General features: G+C 39.6%; 1 protein-coding gene across 4 annotated transcripts in view; it reads left to right on the top strand.

Moving 5' to 3' along the window:
• Positions 1–318: 318 nt before the first annotated feature.
• TRUB1 (TruB pseudouridine synthase family member 1) overlaps positions 319–19,727 on the top strand; it is a 59,918-nt gene continuing 40,509 nt past the window's right edge. For 2 of the 4 annotated variants that reach the window (XR_004252211.2, XR_009212697.1), the window contains exons 1-3: positions 322–665; positions 4,767–4,865; positions 13,729–13,784. Coding sequence is in view for 2 of the 4 variants with exons in the window: in XM_032176990.2 (XP_032032881.1) it covers positions 380–665; positions 4,767–4,865; positions 13,729–13,784 (441 nt within the window). In the remaining 2 variants the exon portion in view is untranslated. Of the gene's footprint in view, positions 666–4,766; positions 4,866–13,728; positions 13,785–19,727 lie in introns of all 4 variants that reach the window. The other 2 variants (XM_032176990.2, XM_032176979.2) reach the window with 2 other exon arrangements.

The following is a 19,727-nucleotide window of genomic DNA, read 5'->3' as shown; positions in this document are numbered from 1 at the left end:
ACATGTGAGGCATTTGGGAATGTCTCAGTTAACGTGGTATGTAAGTTCCTTGCTCTAATAGAGCTCACATTTGGATGTCTTCTAATTCTGAACCTGAATGTAAGAGCACAATACAGTCAATGAAGCAGTGAGCCCAGGAAGCCATGGATCTTCACAAGCCTCAGGAAAAGTCAACATTAAAAATTTTCTATTTAAAGTACAAGGGCACAGCAAGCTCTTGGTCTATATGGGAAGGCCACGGACTACAATTCCCACAAGTCCTTGCGACCTCTCCGTTCTGCGCAGCTTCGCGGTATGAGGAAGAGGGTCCTGTCAGGCGCATTCTTGTTGCATCATCAGCGTGCACCTCCGCGATGAAACAGGTCTGGGCTACAAAAGTATGGCCGCTTCTGAGGCGGCGGTGGTGTCTTCGTCGTCTTTGAAAACAGACACATCCCCTGTCCTTGAAACTGCAGGAACGGTCGCAGCAATGGCTGCGACCCCGCCAGCAAGGGCTGCAGCCACGGTGGTTGCGGCCGCGGCCAGGACCGGATCCGAAGCCAGGGTCTCCAAGGCCGCTTTGGCCACCAAGCTGCTGTCCTTGAGCGGCGTGTTCGCCGTGCACAAGCCCAAAGGGCCCACTTCAGCCGAGCTGCTGAATCGGTTGAAGGAGAAGCTGCTGGCAGGTACTGCAGCCCGGGTGGGGACCAGGCTGAGGCGGTCGCTGCGAGAGGGGAAGCACATTAGGCTTTTTGCGACGCTCGTGATTCAAGAGACAAAAGGAGGAGAAAGGGAGAATGACCTTTGAATTAGCTCTGGACAGGAATCTCGGGCATCTCGGGCTTGGACTTGCCCTGGCACGAACTCTTGTAGCCTACTTGGCAGTTGTAGTTCTCAACGGGAGGAAAAAAACCCATACTTACACAATAAAACCCTGCCCTTGGGCGTGCAGACCTATTTTCTGTTATCTGATCGATCCCTCAGGAGGCTTTTGTTGGGTTCATGTGGATGAACCCCAAAAGGAAGTACTGGCTCTGCACCCCTAAAGTTGCATTCCTCAAAATGTATTGGAGATGCAGATATACTTCGTTAACCAAGACTTAATATAGTCGTTTTCACATTTTAGTGGGCCTAACAATTACTTAGTGTCTTGTACAAATACAGATTCCTAATCCCTGCCCTGTCCGAGATTGTGATTCGGAGAGTTCGGGGTATTTTTAGGAAACTGCAATTCTAAATAGTTGCTCCAGGTGATTCCAGTGTAAGTAGTTTATGGACCACATTTGAGGAACGCTAAATATAACTTGGCCACTAAGCTGAGAGTGTTCATTTTATTGATTCGTTTATTCACGTACACTGGGAAAATACTAGAAAAGCCTACAGAATCACCCCGTTAATCAGCTCGGATGATTTCACACATAAAGCATCCAGGATCCTTAGGTTCATTGGACATATACAATAAGCCAGGTCTATGCTAGCCTATAGAGACTTGGAAGATGAAAGATACTGTCTCTTACCTTAACTGAGCTGATAGCCTAGTAATTTCTGCACCTTGTGGTGGTAAAACTAGTTAGCTAGGTTATTCAAGGCCCTCCAGAGTTTGGCCGTATTCTGTCTCGCCATTAAACCAGTACAGGGACTTTCTTACGTTGTTTGGTGTCCCATGGAAAACTTTACACTTAAAAAAAAATGCAAAAACAAATTATTCTGATGGGAATTATAACTGACAGTACAGATTTAAATGTTTATGGGCAAATAGGTACACTCCTGCAGATGTTTAATTCCCGTATCACGACTACTCATTCTTTTATTAAAGTTTTGCTTTGTTGCCTAAAAGGATGGGTCATACAGAGGACGTCAAAGTGAGGAATTGCATCAAGGATATGTATTGTGGTGTCATCATAGTTTTTTAGTTTTCCTTCATAGAACTGCTGCTTTCCTGATTGGTTAGTTAAACTCTGGGTTTCTTTTTTTTTTATCCTTAAGGTAATGATTACCATTCTTTCAGACAAGTTTCTGACAAAGCCATATTCTGGCTTTCTGGCTAATCTGCCTCTAAGAACTGAAGTTTCTTGTTGAATCTTGGTTAAAATGATTGTTTCAAGGCTGTTGCTAGGCTAGTTAGAACCTTTAGCTAGAGACATTCTCATTATCCTCGATTTCTATATTGCTTGTGATTGGCCTATTCTGTATTTATGTTAGTTAGGCTAGGGCTTTCCAAATGTCATTGTAACTGGCTGTCAGAATTACTTGGTAAGTTTTTTTTGTTTTGTTTTGTTTTTTGAGATGGAATTTTGCTGTTGTTGCTCAGGCTGGAGTGCAATGGCACAATCTTGGCTCACCGCAACCTTCGCCTCCCGGGTTCAAGTGATTCTCCTGCCTCAGCCTCCCAAGTAGCTGGGATTACAGGCATGCACCACCACCTCTGGCTGATTTTGTATTTTTAGTACAGACGGGGTTTCTCCATGTTAGTCAGGCTGGTCTTGAACTCCCGACCTTAGGTGATCCACCCGCCTCAGCCTCCCAAAGTGCTGGGATTACAGGCATGAGCCACTGCTCCCGGCCTTGGGAAGGTTCTTAAAGACATTTACATTCTAATGCCATGTTTGACAACCACAATCAGTGGTTGTGTTCTCTAATACCATTCCTTGTCTTTCTTTGCATTGATTCCTGTTATACTACAATCCCTATTCTTTGTCTGTTGGGATCCTTCAAAGCCCTAAGTGTACCAGAATTTTATAGCTAGAAAATAATAAAAGTCCACGAATACTTAGTTCAGTGGGGTGAACCAAATTCCCAACTTTATATAGTAGAGGCAGTATGTCTGCAAGTTAGAAGGAGGTATATTTGGGCACAAAGGGAAGATAGTATATTTATGGGGTCTTCTTACTCCAAGGGGTGTCAAGTTGAAAACATAGAGTTCCCCAAAAGGTTTCTGTTAATTTATGAGTGAGAGATCCATGATGGATTGCAAGTGACAGGTCAAGGGTTTGAAACCGAGGTCTGGCCTTAGAAGTTTATGTCAAAGCATACAACCATACCCTTCTAAGTATGGTGATGTCATAATTAGAGAATGACGCCAGGGTGTTCCAGAGACCATGGTTCTGACTCAGTAGCGTGGTAATTTTGTTGGGAGGCTGAGCCACCCAGCATAACCTTTTGGCCATTTAATCTGGCTTCTGCATTTCCACTGTTGCTTTGTTTTCCCTCCTCCCTTCTCTGTCCACTCATTTCGTTTTGTTTGCTTTATTTTCTTTCTGCTCAGTGTCAGTGTTGATAAGGAAGGTTTGATGGGCTTGGGGGCAGGTATAGATCAATATAGCAGTTCCTGCTTTTCTCTTCTTTCTCACTTGAAGTCTAATAGCCAATACTCTCTCAGTATATTATATGCCATCATCAAAACAATTTATATTTATCCAGAAGGAAGCACTGGCTCTGTCTCCCCAAAGTACTTTCAAGTAACATTATTTTGCATTACCTTTTTTTTTTTTTTTTTTTTTTTTTTTAAACAGGGCAGGATCTCACTCTGTTGCCCAGGCTGGAATACAGTGGCACAATCTTGGCTTACTGCAACCTCTGCCTCCTGAGCTCAAGCAGTCCTCTCACCTAAGCCTCCCCAGTAGCTGGTACTATAGGTGCACACCACCATGCCCAGCTAATTTTTGTGTTTTATTTTGGGTAGAGACAGGGTTTCCCTGTGTTGCCCAGGCTGGTCTCAAACTTCCAGGTTCAAGTGAGCCACCCATCTCGGCCTCCCAAATTGCTGGGATTACAGGCATGAGCCACTGTGCCTGGCTCACTTTATATTTACAACAGGAATATGAGATAAGCCAGGCTGGCATCCTCTTTTTAAAAATCTAAATGCTTAGGAAGTTAAGGTGCAACTTAATCTTAGCTGCTTTCCGTGTAACGTTTTGTTGAGATTCGCTTCCTTTGGTTTTTTTTTTTTTTTTTGAGACGGAGTCTTGCTGTATTGCCCAGGCTAGAGTGCAGTGGCGCGATCTCGGCTCACTGCAAACTCCGCCTCCCAGGTTCACTCCATTCTCCTGCTTCAGCCTCCTAAGTAGCTGGGACTACAGGCACCCACCACCGTGCCTGGCTAATTTTTTGTATTTTTAGTAGAGACAGGGTTTCACCATGTTAGCCAGGATGGTCTTGATCTCCTGACCTCGTGATCTGCCCGCCTCGGCCTCTCAAAGTGCTGGGATTACAGGTGTGAGCCACTGCACCCGGCCTAGATTCTCTTCTTTAATGAATTGAAAATTTTGGTTAGGAGAGGGAGACAGCGAATACAGGGAGTTTGGGAATTTAGTGTATTTAGAAGTAGCCCTGCGTGAGATGTACTCGCAATGTTAGGTAGCTGGAGATAGCAGCAAAGACCATGGAAGAGATTTAGAAATGGAAATTGAGGACTTTTAAGAGTATCTTTCTATATAAAAATTAACTTCTTTTCGTGATTCTCTAACAGCCCACCACTACCAAGAATTTACTAGATTTTTGCGGGTTAGCTTGGATATTTACCCACCTTTTAAAAATGCCGTTTTTCTCTTAGAGAATGAATTCTACTGTCTTGATAGCTAATTTTGGAATACTCCTTCTTTATAATTTAGGGAATGTCCATTTTAAAATCTTTTCTTTGCTAGTAATGAGGTCATAGTCTCAACATGTAAAGTTTGTATAATACTTTTTGTTTTGAAAATGCCATTCCCTATTCTTCCCAAGTTTATGGAGATCCTACTTCATTTGTCTTGGTAATCACCTTTTTTTCATCCCCATTTCTCTCGTAGAAGCTGGAATGCCTTGTCCAGAATGGACCAAGAGGAAAAAGCAGACTTTGAAAATTGGGCACGGAGGGACTCTTGACAGCGCAGCCCGAGGAGTTCTGGGTAAGAGATATGAAAGGAAGTTAAGTGTCCACTGTCACTTAATATCAGAAAGAAACACTGGTTGAGAACAGATAGATTGACTAAAGCCTTCTATTTTTCAGTCTATTTTGGAATGTTTCAGATCTACTGGATATGTATAGTGCCATCTTTTAAAGAAGCCCTTAAATGGTACGAGGCCTACAAGGCTGTTAGAAATAGCTACTTTTATGGATGGATGGGACTTTGAAAAAAGGTTTCTCTCTGTGCAGAAAAGAGTTAACATAGCAAGCCTGAAATTACTATCTTTAGAAAGGCCTGCGTGGACAGCTTGCCCTTGGCTGGTATCCGGGAACTTGGATTTTGGGAGTGTTCCCACCCTTCTCTGTCTGATAAGGCTGGTTGGCTGTGCCTCAGATGTTTCTGAGAACACCAGCTTTCCTTCTAGGAATCTGGAATTTTGTTCCACTGCTAAGGCAGAGGGTGCCTGAGTGATCACCCTGTCAAATCCCCAATAAAAGCTTTGGGCACTGGGGCCGGGTGCAGTGGCTCAGGCCTGTAATCCCAGCACTTTGGGAGGCTGAGGCGCGGCGGATCACGAGGTCAGGAATTCAAGACCAGCTTGACCAACATGGTGAAACCCTGTCTCTTCTAAAAATACAAAAATTGGCTGGGTGTGGTGGCATGTGCCTGTAATCCTAGCTACTTGGGAGGCTGAGGCAGGAGAATCGCTTGAACCTGGCAGGCAGAGTTTGCAGTAAGCCGAGATGGCACCACTGCTCTCCAGCCTGGGTGACAGAGGGAGACTCTGTCACAAAACCAAACCAAACCAAAACAAACCAAAACAAACAAAACAAAACACAGCTTTGGGCACTGAGTTCCTAATGAGCTTCCCTGAGAGAAACATTGCACACGTGTTATGGCTTTTTTTGTTGTTGGAGAAAGCAGCACGCTTCAGCATCCCCTCACAGGAGGGAGAGAGGATAAGGAAGCTTGTGCCCAGATTTCTCTGTGTCTTTTTCTCTTATGGTCCAGCTGTGTATTCTTACTACATCACTGTGAAATTCTGAGCTATATATCAATCTTCGAATGTGTGCTGGTCTTGGGGATTCCTGACAAGGTAGAAGGCTCCGTTTGTCTGCCTATCTCCAATCTAAGCTCTGAGATCAACTCTCTTGAGAAGGGGAAGCTTGAGAGGAAGTCATTTTCTGCTGGAGATGTATTAGTTGACTGTTTTATTGCTTGTGAAGGAAAATTGGTAGAATTGATTGAAGGGAATAAAAATATTTTATCCTTTTTATTCCATCTTTTTTTTTTTTTTGCACCTGGTAGAGATTCTGAAGTCCAACTTAATGGACTGCTAAAGTGTATATACACAGGCTAGGGTATATTTTACTCTGTAACTGCATCCTTAGTCACAGAACTACCTACATACATTGGGATCCCTCTCAGTGCCCCCTTCCCCACAAACTTTTATGGAACAATACTTATCTTTTTACATGCTCTGGTATTTTATATTTTATTCAGTTTCATTTAGAGCAAAAATTAGGTACAAAGAAACAACAGCAAACCTTGATCTAAGCTATCCAAAGTAAATGAGTGCTTATTTAAAAGGATAAAATTGGTGAAGAAAATGGTATGCTTCAAGAACATTATAAACTGTATGATTTTGTATTTTCTAAAATTATAGATTTATGTTGGCAATAATATTTTTACTTGAGGTTAAAATAGAAAAAATTAGTTCGAGACCAATCTGGCCAACACGGTGAGACCCTGTCTCTACTAAAAATACAAAAATTAGCCGGGCATGGTGGCGTGTGCCTGTAATGCCAGCTACTCGGGAGGCTGAGGCAGGAGAATCACTTGAACCCAGGAGACAGAGGTTGCAGTGATCTGAGATGGTGCCACTGCACTCCAGCCTGGGTGACAAGAGCGAAACTCCGTCTCAATAAATAAATAAATAAATAAACAAACATAAAATAGAAAAAATCAGGCTGGGCACAGTGACTCATGCTTATAATCCCAGTACTTTAGGAGGCCGAGGTAGGTGGATTGCTTGAACCCAAGAGTCCAAGACCAGCTTAGACAATATGGTGAAACCCCATCTCTATAAAAAATTTAAAAATTAGCTGGGTGTGGTGACACATACCTATATTCCCAGCTACTTGGGAGGCTGAGGTGGGAGGATCACTGGAGCCTGGGAAGTTGAGGCTGCAGTGATCTGTGATTGCACCACTGCACTCCAAAAAAACAAGCAAAACAAAACAAAAACCCCAGCTAATAATAACAAGCGTTTATTGAGCACTTACTGTATATAAGGTCTTCCGTTTTGGGCATTCATAAGTTCTATACTTTAATTCTCATTGTAACCTATAAGAGAGGTTATTACTATCCCCATTTTACAGAAGAAGAAAGGAAGACCCTGAGAGATAAAGTAACGTGTTCACTGTCATAGAATTAGTGAGTGACAAAGTCAGGATATGAGCCCATATCTGCTCAGTTCCAAAGCATCTGCCCTATTGTGGATGGCAGATACCTGGTGCTCCTGCTTTTGTTCCTCATGCCCTGTGCTCTTGGCAGGAATTAGGGCTTCATGATTCTTATCAGCTTAGCACTTCAGTAGCCTATACCAGTTGATTAGAGTTGGCCTTTGAGTTGAAGCCTGTGTTTCTAACCCTTCTGCTTTACTGTTTTCCAGGCATGGCACCACAAATACAAGGAAAGAGAGGATAAGATTGGTTGCTTGTTTATGAATAGATCAATTCTATTAATTTCTGGTGGCGGTTCTTCATTGGTATGCAGAAAATAGTGATATTCAAGGCAGTGAATGAAAGTTTAGTTTTTACCCTGAACCTAAGGCTAGCTTGTCCAACCTTTGGCCTGTGGGCTGCATGTGGCCTAGGGCACCTTTGAATGCAGCCCTACACAAATTTGTAAACTTTCTTAAAACATCATGAGTTTTTTGGGCGTGGTGGCGGGTGCCTGTAGTCCCAGCTACTCGGAGAGGCTGAGGCAGGAGAATGGCGTGAATCCGGGGGGCGGAGCTTGCAGTGAGCCGAGATCTTGCGCCCGCCACTGCACTCGAGCCTGGGCTACAGAGATTCTGTCTCAAAAAAAAAAACAAAAAAAAAACCATGAGTTTTCTTGTGATTTTTATTTTTTTTAAGCTCGTCAGCTATTGTTAGTGTATTATGTATGTGGCCCAAGACAATTCTTCTTTCACTGTGACCCAGGGAAGCAAAAAGGTTGGACACTCTTGGCCTAAGGGATCTTGTTGAAGCTTCCATTTTAGTATTATGAAGGGGCTGAGATTTGTATGCATGGAAGAAATTGTATTGGAAACAGTTTTCTGGTTGGAGGCTTAATTTATATTTGATCACACAGGGACTTTTATGATGATATAATATGTTCATATGTCAGATATATTAATTTTTCTTTTAATGCATGTGATTTCTGAGGAGAGATAAAGTTTAAAAAATTGTAGGTGTTTAGTCACAGAGTAAGGGATGTTTGTTGTCCAAGTTAGCAGTTCTGGAAACTTATGAGAAGTCGATTTTTGATTGTGTGGTAAAATAAACACTGAACTCTAATCATACTTCGGTTTGTACACTGGCTACTGGCTGCTTTAGTTACTAACTATATACATCCTAAGAAAATCCCGTAACCTCACTGAATGTGTCTTCATCTCTTAAAAGAAGATAATGTCTACCAAAACTGAGTCAAAAGGTTTTCAAAAATATCTTACAAAATACCTGTAGTATATAGATACATACTTTATCCTGTGAAGTGCTGTATACAGGTCTTTTTTATTTTTATTTATTTATTTTTTTGAGATGAGTCTTGCTCTGTTGTCCAGGCTTGAGTGCAGTGGCGTGATCTCAGCTCACTGCAACCTCCATCTCTGAAATTCAACTGATTCTCCTGCTTCAGCCTCCTGACTAGCTGGGATTATAGGCGACTGCCACCACGCCCTGCTAATTTTTCTATTTTTAGTAGAGTCAGGGTTTCATCATGTTGACCAGGGTGGTCTTGAACTCCTGATCTCAAGTGATCTGCCCACCTCGGCCTCCCAAAGTGCTGGGATTACAGGTGTGAGCCACCATGCCTGGCCAAAAGGTCTTTTTTGAAAAAAACAAAACAAAAAAAACTAAAACTGTACCTGTGTGAAAAAAAAATACCTTTACTTTCAACATTTTTTTTTGCAATATTAATGGTGCAGATTAAGAATTTAGCTGACAATTTAAGATTATAACCTGAAATTCAGGTTTATAATTCTACAGCATAATTGCTAGAGGGTTCACAAGTTTGTCAAAAATACGTGGTAGGCAAAATAATGGCCCTCTAAAGGTGTCCGTGTCCTAATTTCCATAACCTGTGAATATATTAGGTTACGTCACAAGGAACATTAGAGTTGTAGATGGAATTGATGTTGCTGATCAGCTGACTTTAAGATAGATTATCCTGGAATTTCCAAGTGGACCCAATGTAATCGTAATATTCTTTAAAAGTGGAAGAGGAGGCAGAAGAGAGAGTCAGGGGAGATGTGGCAGTGGAAGCAGAGGTTGGAGTAATGTGGTTGCTGGCTTTGAAGAGTGAAGGGGATCACAAGCGGAATAATGGGGGCAGCCTCTAAAAGCTGGAGGAGGCAAAAAAAAAAAAAGGTCCTCCAGAGAGGCTCTAGTGAAGGATTCTCCCCTAGCAGCTCCAGAGAAGAACACAGTCAAGCCAACCCTTTGATTTGAGGCCTAGTTAAACCTCTTTCAGGGTTCTGACCTCCGCAACTGTATGATAAAAAGTTTGTATTGTTTTAAGACAGATTGGTAATTTGTTACAGTAGCAATAGGAAAGGAATATACCTATTTATCATAAATCACTTAAAATGTAAATAAAATTTCTATATACCATTTCAAAAAAATTGTTTTTAACTTTAGAGGTTATAGAAACAGTGGGAAAATTTAGAAAATACAAGAAAGTTGAAAATAAAAAATTATCCATTTTCCACCTTTTATCAATAGTTAACATTTTTGCCATATTTCCTTGTAGCTTTTTGTCTATGCAGATTTTTAAAGTTGAGCTCTACTTCACTGTGTATACTTATATATCCATTTTTTAAACTTAACATTGTAACATAAACATTGTTCATGTTGGTAAGCTCTTTGTAAACTTTAATGGCTATAAAATGTTCCATCATATGGCTAAAATACAATTTATTAACCATTTCCCTGTTTGAGGTCACTGAGGTTATTACCAGAGTTTTGTCAGAACTGATTTTGTGAGAGATGTCTTTATAGATAGAACTTTTTGTTTGTTTTGTTTTTAGTTTTTACCCACACATCTGTGTCAGCCAGGTGTTTCAGATTCTTAAAATAGATTCCTACTATTGGAAAGATACAGATCTTGTAAGGTGATCCTACAGAAAGCTGGAAATACATGTGTAGAGTCCATGCCTGTCCTAAAGAGACTCTCATCATAAACAAATTCTTTCTTTTTGATTTGAGAATAGGATACTAGGACATTGGATAAGTTTGGAAATAGTTGTTTTTGTTTTTGTTTTTTTAACGGAAAAGACATTTGAGTGAGCACAGAACACTTGGGAGACAGAGTAGGAGAGTAGTAATTGTGCGACAGTGCGTGGAAAACCCTGTTATTCATCTACTCTCTAAATTCTCCACACCTTTTCAAACGTGGTGCCTTTGCTCATGTTTTTCTTTTATAAGCTGCTCATCTCTCTTGGCACCTTTGGTTGTAGAAGTCCTACTGACCTTTCCAGGTTCAGCTGAAATGCCGTTTCCTACCTTTGAAGCCTGCCTGCTGCTCTTCTATACTGCTAACGTAAAATTTCATTTTGTTCTCTTAGTTTTTGTTAATATTTGTCTCCCTATTAGATTGTTAAATCACAGCTGAAGCCAGGTCTTATTGATTTCTGTGCCTACACAATAAGTACTGAATACAATTTTGAATGATTGAAGGGAAAAAATGCTGAGTAAAAATTCTGTCCGGGAAACTAACCTGTGAATGAAAAGCTGCTGGTTGGCTAGGTCCCAACTCCAGATAGTTTTTCTATATGCCACCACCATATAGTCTTTCTAAAATTCTGCTTTCACTAATCACCTCACTTCAATGGCACTTGGTTATTCTTAGGTATAAAATGAGAGGATTAAGCTGGGTAACTCTAAGATACCTTCTTTTAAATTTTATCCTTCTGGGTCACTAAACTAGCTCAGAAACCATCATGAGTTCAGTATTTCAGCCATGTCAAAGTCAAACATGTCAGCCTGCTTCTAAGACACCCTGTGTTCAGTTGATAAACCTGCTGTTCTCATCCTTATATCTGAGAGTTTGTGCAATTATTTTCTTTTTTAGAACATGCTTCTCCTCTCTCTGTTGTGTTCCCTATACATGCTTTAAAGGCCTAATACAAACTCTGAAATGCTTGAATGAAGCATTCTCTGGCCTCTTTAGCCGTTTAGGATGCTCCCACCTTTGCCCTGCTTTGGCAGCGGTTCTCTCTCTGTTCATTTGACACTTAATCATATACTATCATATTGTTATTTAGCATTATTCACTCATTAGGCAACGTTTCTTGAGCACTGTGATTTTTCTGTATTTTATTTTCCCGATGAGATTATAAGCTGTTTCGAAGTTAGGAAATGTGTCACAGGTTTCTTTGTTTTTACATTAGAAGTATTCCTCTTGGGATTATGTGCATAGTAGTTGTTCAAAAAAAAATTGGTCGGAGATTTATTTGAATGGAATTGAATTGCATTGAATCTTTCCTATTTGCCTCATCAGCAGCAGTATCTACAAGTTCTGTCATTTGAAGAGTATTATGCTCTTCAGAGGATTACTGAGGACAGACTGTTTTTGATCTTAGACCTTGAACTATATGACTTAGAAGGATCAATACAGATGAGTGTCATATAAGTTTTGAGGAGGTTGGAATAGACTTTATGAATGAGTTGGGGCTGGAGCTGGGCTTCAAAGGATTGACCTTGAATACTTTAATAGAGAGTTGGTGCTGGCCGGGCGCGGTGGCTCACGCTTGTAATCCCAGCACTTTGGGAGGCCGAGGCAGGCGGATCACGAGGTCAGGAGATCGAGACCACGGTGAAACCCCGTCTCTACTGAAAAATACAAAAACTTAGCCGGGCGTGGTGGCGGGCGCCTGTAGTCCCAGCTACTCGGAGAGGCTGAGGCAGGAGAATGGCGTGAACCTGGGAGGCGGAGCTTGCAGTGAGCGGAGACTGCGCCACTGCACTCCAGCCTGGGCGACAGAGCGAGACTCCGTCTCAAAAAAAAAAAAAAAAAAAAAAGAGTTGGTGCTGTAGGCACTGGGACCCTACTAAGGATTGTTTGGGGGGCTTTGTAATGTGAAAAATAGGATTTCAGAAATGGTTATGAAGTGGTATGAATTGGAAGAGGAGGGGATAGGATGTAGAACTGTCAGGTTTGCCGGGATCTAGGCTGGTTGCAGTGAGAAGAAAGCCTAGGTGAGTTAAGGTGGCAGAGGGAATGGAAAGGAAGGGGGGTCTGCTCTTAGACCATTTGGTTTGAATCTTAACTCTACCAGGTACTGGTTGTGAGATGCTGGACGAAGTTCTTAGTCTCTTATTCCTGTTTCCTCATCTATCAACAGGGGTAATTCTACTATGTTTTAAAGTTTTTTTTTTGTTTTTTTTGTTTTTGTTTTTGTTTTTGTTTTTGTTTTGAGACGGAGTTTTGCTCTTGTCACCCAGGCTGGAGTGCAATAGTATGATATTGGCTCACCACAACCTCTGCCTCTTGAGTTCAAGCGATTCTCCTGCCTTAGCCTCCCAGGTAGCTGGGATTACAGGCATGCGCCACCATACCCGGCTAATTTTGTATTTTTAGTAGAGACAGGGTTTCTCCATGTTGGTCAGGCGGGTCTCGAACTCCTGACCTCAGGTGGTCCGCCCACCTCAACCTCCCAAAATGCTGGGATTACAGGCATGAGCCACCACACCTGGCCTTTTAAAGTTGTTATAAGGATTAAATGGGATAATGAAAGGAGAGCATTTAGAGTAGAATCTGATACGTGGTAAACTCACTGAATGATATTTGCTGTAAATATTGGAGCTATTTTTTCCAGTTTGCCAATCACTAGTCCTTGTTTGTTCTTATAATTCTGAATTGTGGTGGTTGTATTGTGTTCTTATGCACAGTTGTATCTGTTGATGACAAATATTTCTATTCTTACAAAAATGTGGCTTCTTAACAAAAAGAGAAGTGACTAAATCCTCTCACCCTCACCAAGTGAAATGTGTTGTCATATGAATAATGTTTGAAATTTAAGAGAAAGGTAGGCCATTGTTGTACTTTGGTCTCTGTTAAAATACATTCTTCAGCCTTCATTTTACCTTGCATTCTTCTTTGTGTTAGACTGATTTGTTATGGTTCTCTTTTCTTGATTGTATATACTGCTGGGTGCTAATCATCTTTAAATGGTTCATTAGCTACGATAATGGCTTTTGCTTTGTTTAATAATGAATTCTGTCAAAAGACTTTATCATACCCACTTGAACATGGTTAATTGTGCCATGTGTTTTTCACTGGTGCCCATATAAAATTCCAGTGCATCCTTTGAGATTGTTCTAAGGCTTCATTATCTAATTGGCTGGGTTAAGGTTTCTACTGAGTTTAACACTTTGAGAACGGGGAGAAAGGTCTTCTCTCGTCCCTTCTTTAGTATTTCTTAGTTGCATGACAAGTTCAATTGTTTGGAGTAATAGGATCCCTAAAATTTTGCTAAATATCTGCTCTTTCCCACTTCACATTACCTAAGCTGTGAAATTATGACCAAAATATATAGCTATTTTAAAAACCTAGTTTTCCAGAGTGTCATAATATTTCTTTCTTTGATTTGTAGTTGTTGGAATTGGAAGCGGAACAAAAATGTTGACCAGTATGTTGTCGGGGTCCAAGGTAAGAATACTGAAATAGTTCTATTTTTCTTTAATGTTCTTAATGATCTACATGTATTGGATTTTTATCAAATAAAAAAACTGAGTAAACTGCATGAATGGGTATCATTCCTGAGTATTAATTATGTCTGTAAACATATCTGAGATTGAAAATATCGAGACTGAAAATTGGAAATTCTTAATTGAAAAACCAATTGTACTTAAAGAAACAATGCTACAGTGCTCATCATTTACCAAAATTATATTTAGACTTTTAAAACATCATATTTCTTAGATGATTGGGACTTAGAGGTCATAAACTCTAGTGACAGACTTTTTTAAACCTTGGAATTTTTATAGAAACAATACTATTTTGTAAACCATGCCCCTTGAGCAAAAATATGCTTTGTTCAATGGTTATAAAATGTTTATTAAAGAAAAGAGTAGGGCCTCTTTAAGATGATAAAGTATGTTCATATATGAGAGTAACCTTGAATAGATCCAAAAGCACTTTTCCAGGCACTTGATAGAAGAGAGAAGAGGTTATTTGGAGGCAGGAGAGGCTGGAAAGCTGTGAACTGCTGGTAGAAGGGGTCTCTTCCACCTCTCAAAGAGAGAATAATATCTGTATCCTAATGAGTAATTAGATGCTGGTTATGAGTGCTGGGACTAAGGGCCCATGAAAATGCACGTGGAAGGAAGCTTAGTATGCCAAGAGGTAGCGAAAAATTTCATTATGTTCCTGGAATAAACTTTGTTTTAAAACTCTTGCTCTAAATGTTATATAAATTGTTGATAAAATGATTTTTGTTTCTTTAAAAAAATCTGTAGTCAAAGACCATTTAAAAAACAATTTCCAGTTCATTGCAGACTGATTGATGACTTTTGTAAAATATAATTAAAATATAGCAATGTAAAATTGCTAAATAAGTTTTATGCAACCTCATTTTCTGAACTTATTATAGATTCTGGCCTGTGGAAAACACTTGACATAGTAGTGGTTTAAGTATTAAAATAAAAGCCCTGGCCGAGCGTGGTGTCTCATGCCTGTAATCCTAACACTTTGGAAGGCTGAGGCGGGCAGATCACTTGAGGTCAGGATTTCGAGACTAGCCTGGCCAACATGGTGAAACCCGTCTCTGTTAAAAATACCAAAAAAATTATCCAGGCGTGGTGCTATACACCTTTAATACCAGCTACTCGGTAGGCTGAGGCAGGAGAATCACTTGAACCCAGGAGGTGGAGGTTGCAGTGAGCCAAGATCACTCCACTGCACACCAGCGTGGGTGACAGAGTGAGACGACTCCATCTCAATAAATAATAAGGTAGGTAGATAGGTAGGTAGGTAGGTAGGTGACAGAGTGAGACGACTCCATCTCAATAAATAATAAGGTAGGTAGGTAGGTAGGTAGGTAGGTAGGTAGGTAGGTAGGTAGGTAGATAGGTAGGTAGGTAGGTAGATAGGTAGATAGGTAGGTAGATAGATACATAGATACATAGATTAATTGATTGATTGATTGATTGATTTTAAAAAGCCCCAGAGAACATACTGCATGTGATATCTCATTTTGGTTATCAACTGGCATAAAAATCTGTGCTATTCAATTGGAAGGAATCTTAGTGCCTCTGATAAATGAAAAACTTCAGTGTGACTTGCTCTGTAATCTTCAAAATATTGGTGTTGAAAAATTACAGAGTATAAAAATTGCATTAGAATGAAGGCATTTGACAGTTTCTCAGTGAATTTGTATATTGTGCTTACTGACACACAGAGTTTAGAATCTGTTTCTGATACTGGTTTTTGCCAGTTGTTTAATATTTGTTTCTGAACTCCCAAAGATGAACAATGTTTACTTTTAATATGGGATTATGGATGATTTTTTTTTCACATTATTTGGGATTTTCTAAAATCTATACAATAAACAAGTCACTTTTATGTTAATAATAAAAAAGATATATTTACATTAAGGAATTTGTTTGGTTTTTTTTACCAAGATAAAATATGTTGAGTTCATTGAGATATTCGTTGTTCACCCCTCCTCACCCAAACCACAAACACAGCACACTATATATTACTGAAAGATTTTACTTGTAAATTTCAGGCATATTTTCAGAAATATTATGACTGAAAATGTAAATACATCATTGACTCTGGTATAAATTTTGTAACAGCCTATTTGCTGTTCAGCTACGAAACCTGAATGTCATACGGTGAAATCACTGATCCTCAAAATGACTGTAACATAAATAGAAATACCACAGGCACGTCTTGTTACAGAAACCTAGTTCTTAGGTATTTCAAAAATAGGCATCGTTGTCTTGTTAGCTATTTATATTTCTTATCCTTTTAATTTTATGTACATGTTAAAAGAACTAAATCATTAAGAGTTTAATGTTGAAGATAATTTTTTAATAAAAAGTAATTAAAAACTGTTAATAAATGTTTTTTCTTTTTTTAAAAGAACGAGAAGGAATCTTAGAGATCATCTTATCTAGTGACTTTCAAAATTTTTTTAACTAAGACCCATAGTAAGAAACATATGTAATGACCATATAGATACATACATTTATGAAAAGGAAAAATTTTATCAAACAACTTTGTGTTAGTCTGTTTGTGTTGCTGTAAAGGCATAGTCAAGGCTGGGTAATTTATAAAGAAAAGAGGTTTATTTGGCTCATGGTTCTGAAGTCTGTACAAGAAACGTGGTGGTATCTGCTTCTGGCGAGGGCCTCAGGAAGCTTACACTTGTGGCCATGTCGCATGGTGAGAGAGGGAGTGAGAGAGAGAGAGAGAGGCGGAGGTGCCAGGCTCTTTTAAACAGCCAGATTTTTCATGAACTCATTATTGCAGGGAGGGCACCAAGCCATTCATGCGAGATCCGCCCTCATAACCCAGACAATTCCCACCATGCCCCACCTCCAACACTGGGGATTACATTTCAACATGAGATTTGGAGGGGACAGACATCCAAACTTTATCCAACTCTAACCCTATGTATGATGTATTCTTGATACTTTTCCTTCTATTTCATTAAAAAAAAATGGTGGCTGCAGCCCCGTAACTTGGCCCGGATCTAATGTCCACTTTTTCTTCACTTACTGTTTTGACAGATGAATTTTTATTTGCATCACAGTGCAACTAGAAAAATTAGACTTCTGGTATGTGTAGGATGGAGTTACATCAAGAGTAGAAATATTTAGTTCTAGGATGGCAAATATTCAGTGTTCTTGTTACAGCCATATTACAGGACAGCCTTCTCTCCCTAGCCAGTCCTAATTGGAGATATTGCTAATTGAACATGGCCTAACATTTCTTCTTGCTGAATCAAGAAGCACCCTTAGAATCTTCTTCAACATAGTGCCACTTCATATAACTACTGTCACTTACTAGATGAAATTCTGGCTTTTAAATAAAATCTCTAGGCCATCACATTATTTTGCTTCCATCTGTGAAGACTAGACACTAATCAGACCACCCAAATCATTTCTTGCATTTCCTCCCATTCAGATCAGGGTAAAAGTTAAGAAAAGAGCCACTGCTCTGTGTTCCTCATTGTCTTCCTGTCCTGCCTTGGAGTGAGCTTTGTTCTGCCAGTGATCATATTTCTCATGTCTTTTTTTTTTTCCCCTGCCTGATCATTTAGGATTATGTGTATAATGTGTGTGAAAAGCATGTGAGCTTTTTGTACAGTGCCTTGTGTACGGAAATTGCTCATTAAATACTATTATTGCTATTCCTAAGTATTTTACTTATCCCCAAGTCTCTCTCTTGAGGTCCAGGCCTGTTGGAGCTTTCTAGCCACATGTTCTGTAGACACCTGAAATTAATTTTACTCATGCAAGTTCTGTTGGAACTCTTGAATACAGTTAACTTCATTTTTTTTTTTCATTGCTATCTGTGATTGCTGGTGATGTAGGCAAAATATTGCACTCATCAGAAAGAGAAAGCATGCCAGTTCTTTAAGGGAGAGACAGACTTTCCTTGGACATTAAAGCCAGAAAGAAGTTTCTGACAATAAGGGATATTAAATGACAGATAGATGGTGATTTTCAGAAATAGTTTTACAACAGATGTAGAAATGGAGCTACATAAAATACAGTTTAGGTAAAATTCTGAGAGGTTAGGCTGATGTGTTCCTTTGGCCTAAGTTGATCTAAGTATAAAATGTCACTTACCTAGAGGAAGGCAAATAGTCCCTCTTCTATCTTCCCTAAATTACACTTTCTTTGAGCCAGTCATTCAGCAAAAGCTGGATAGCAGACGTTGTACTTTGAAGGAACAGACAAGGAACAGAAGAAAACAGATGAGGTTTTGGAGTGCTGTCTTTATTAGTTTTCTATGTTGTTGATCAAAGTTGGTTACTTTACAGATGCTTTAGAAACCAGATGGAAAGGTTATGAAAACCTGAAGAATCTAACTAGCATGTCAAGATATAAAGGTACCTCCATATCTCTGTGCAGGTAAACCACAGTGGCACCTGCAGGCAAAGCCAGCATTTCCTCAGAAGGCAACTTTGTATCCCCCTCCAGTAGTTAAACAAGTGTCATCATTGGAGTGAATGAAGTTTCCCCTTCTTGGTGTGGTCAATGGATAGTAACTTTCCCCAAGAACACAGTAACATTTTTAGGTTAACCAGTTATGAGAACTCTAAAGTGTGACTTGAGTAATGCTCCTATGAAACTTAGCCAACTCTTGAAGATTTCAGCATTTCTAATCAGTTTTCTCCAGAGGCTAGTCCAGTTTGTACCTTTTCTATATACTCTATTAATTTTCATATATTTCATAAATACTGTATTGACAATTTTAAAGGGCTTATACTTATGAACTATAAAAAAGAACTGTTCCTTCTTAATGAAGACATTCAAAGCCACATGTTTTTGGTTTGATAGGTTTTTAAAAAAGTGTTCTTTCTCATCCTCAGTAATATCCCTATTTTGTTTGTGAAGTTTTAAATCACAAGCTTTCAAAATCACACCTCAGTTGAGATCCAAGGAAATGATTGTGTATACTTTCTGTAGTAGAAACATTTTTCTTTCTCCTAAACAGAACAGAAGCTGATTTGCTGCTAGAGATGTCTAGCTAATATGTGCTGTGGGGTTTAGGGAGCTTGACGATGAGTACAGTAGAGAGTAGAATAATACCAGGGAGAAACTATGAGTCCCAGAGAGTACACAGGTCAATGGAATGTTCTTCAGGACCTCTCTTTTGTTGCAGTAGAATTACATTGTAATGAATACAGTAGTCAAATTCACAATTCCCAGGTACACGTCTTGGAGAATTAACAACTCTAAAGCACAGACTCTATGTAGAATTTAAGTCAGTGAAAAGAAATATTTTAGACTCCATAAGATAAAATGTTAGGGTTGAATATGTATATCTCCATGTCTTTTTTCTTCTATCCCAATATCTTTTTGGTCATGAGGCTTTGTTTCAGCTGAAGGCTTAACTGTGTGGGTGAATTTTTCTAAGTGGTTTGTGGATAATTGAATAAAATTGAAGGATAATTGTTACTAGATGCCAGGACAAGGGAAAGCTAGGAAACAGCTGATTTCAATCATCGGTTCACAGGGTGTGGTCTAAGGACTCCTGAGACTCTTTCAGGGTGTCTATTGAAATAGAAACTATTTTCATAGTTTTGCCTTTTAACTTGCAATCCCACAAATACATGGTAGAGTTTTTCAGAGGTTACTAGATGTGCAATGACATCATTGTTCTGATGGCTAATGGAAGTTTTAAACATTTTTCAGCTTTAATTTCTAATACAGTAAATCTAGGCAGATATAACGTGTATTTAAAAAATGCGTGCCCGGGTTTCTCAATACGTTTTAAGTGTGTGTAGGAGTTCTGAAAGCAAAATGTTTGAGAACATTTTGATTTGATTTGAGAATGTTGATTTAGATATTGTCTCCCCTAAAGAATCCAGCACGTAGCTACATACAGTATAATTGCAGACCCTGGAGTGGG

This window comes from Hylobates moloch, unplaced genomic scaffold, assembly GCF_009828535.3.
Source record: "Hylobates moloch isolate HMO894 unplaced genomic scaffold, HMol_V3 SCAFFOLD_3, whole genome shotgun sequence".
NCBI lineage: Eukaryota > Metazoa > Chordata > Mammalia > Primates > Hylobatidae > Hylobates > Hylobates moloch.
The sequence above is the reverse complement of the archived record's forward strand: the minus strand, read 5'-3'. Positions and strand labels throughout refer to the sequence as shown.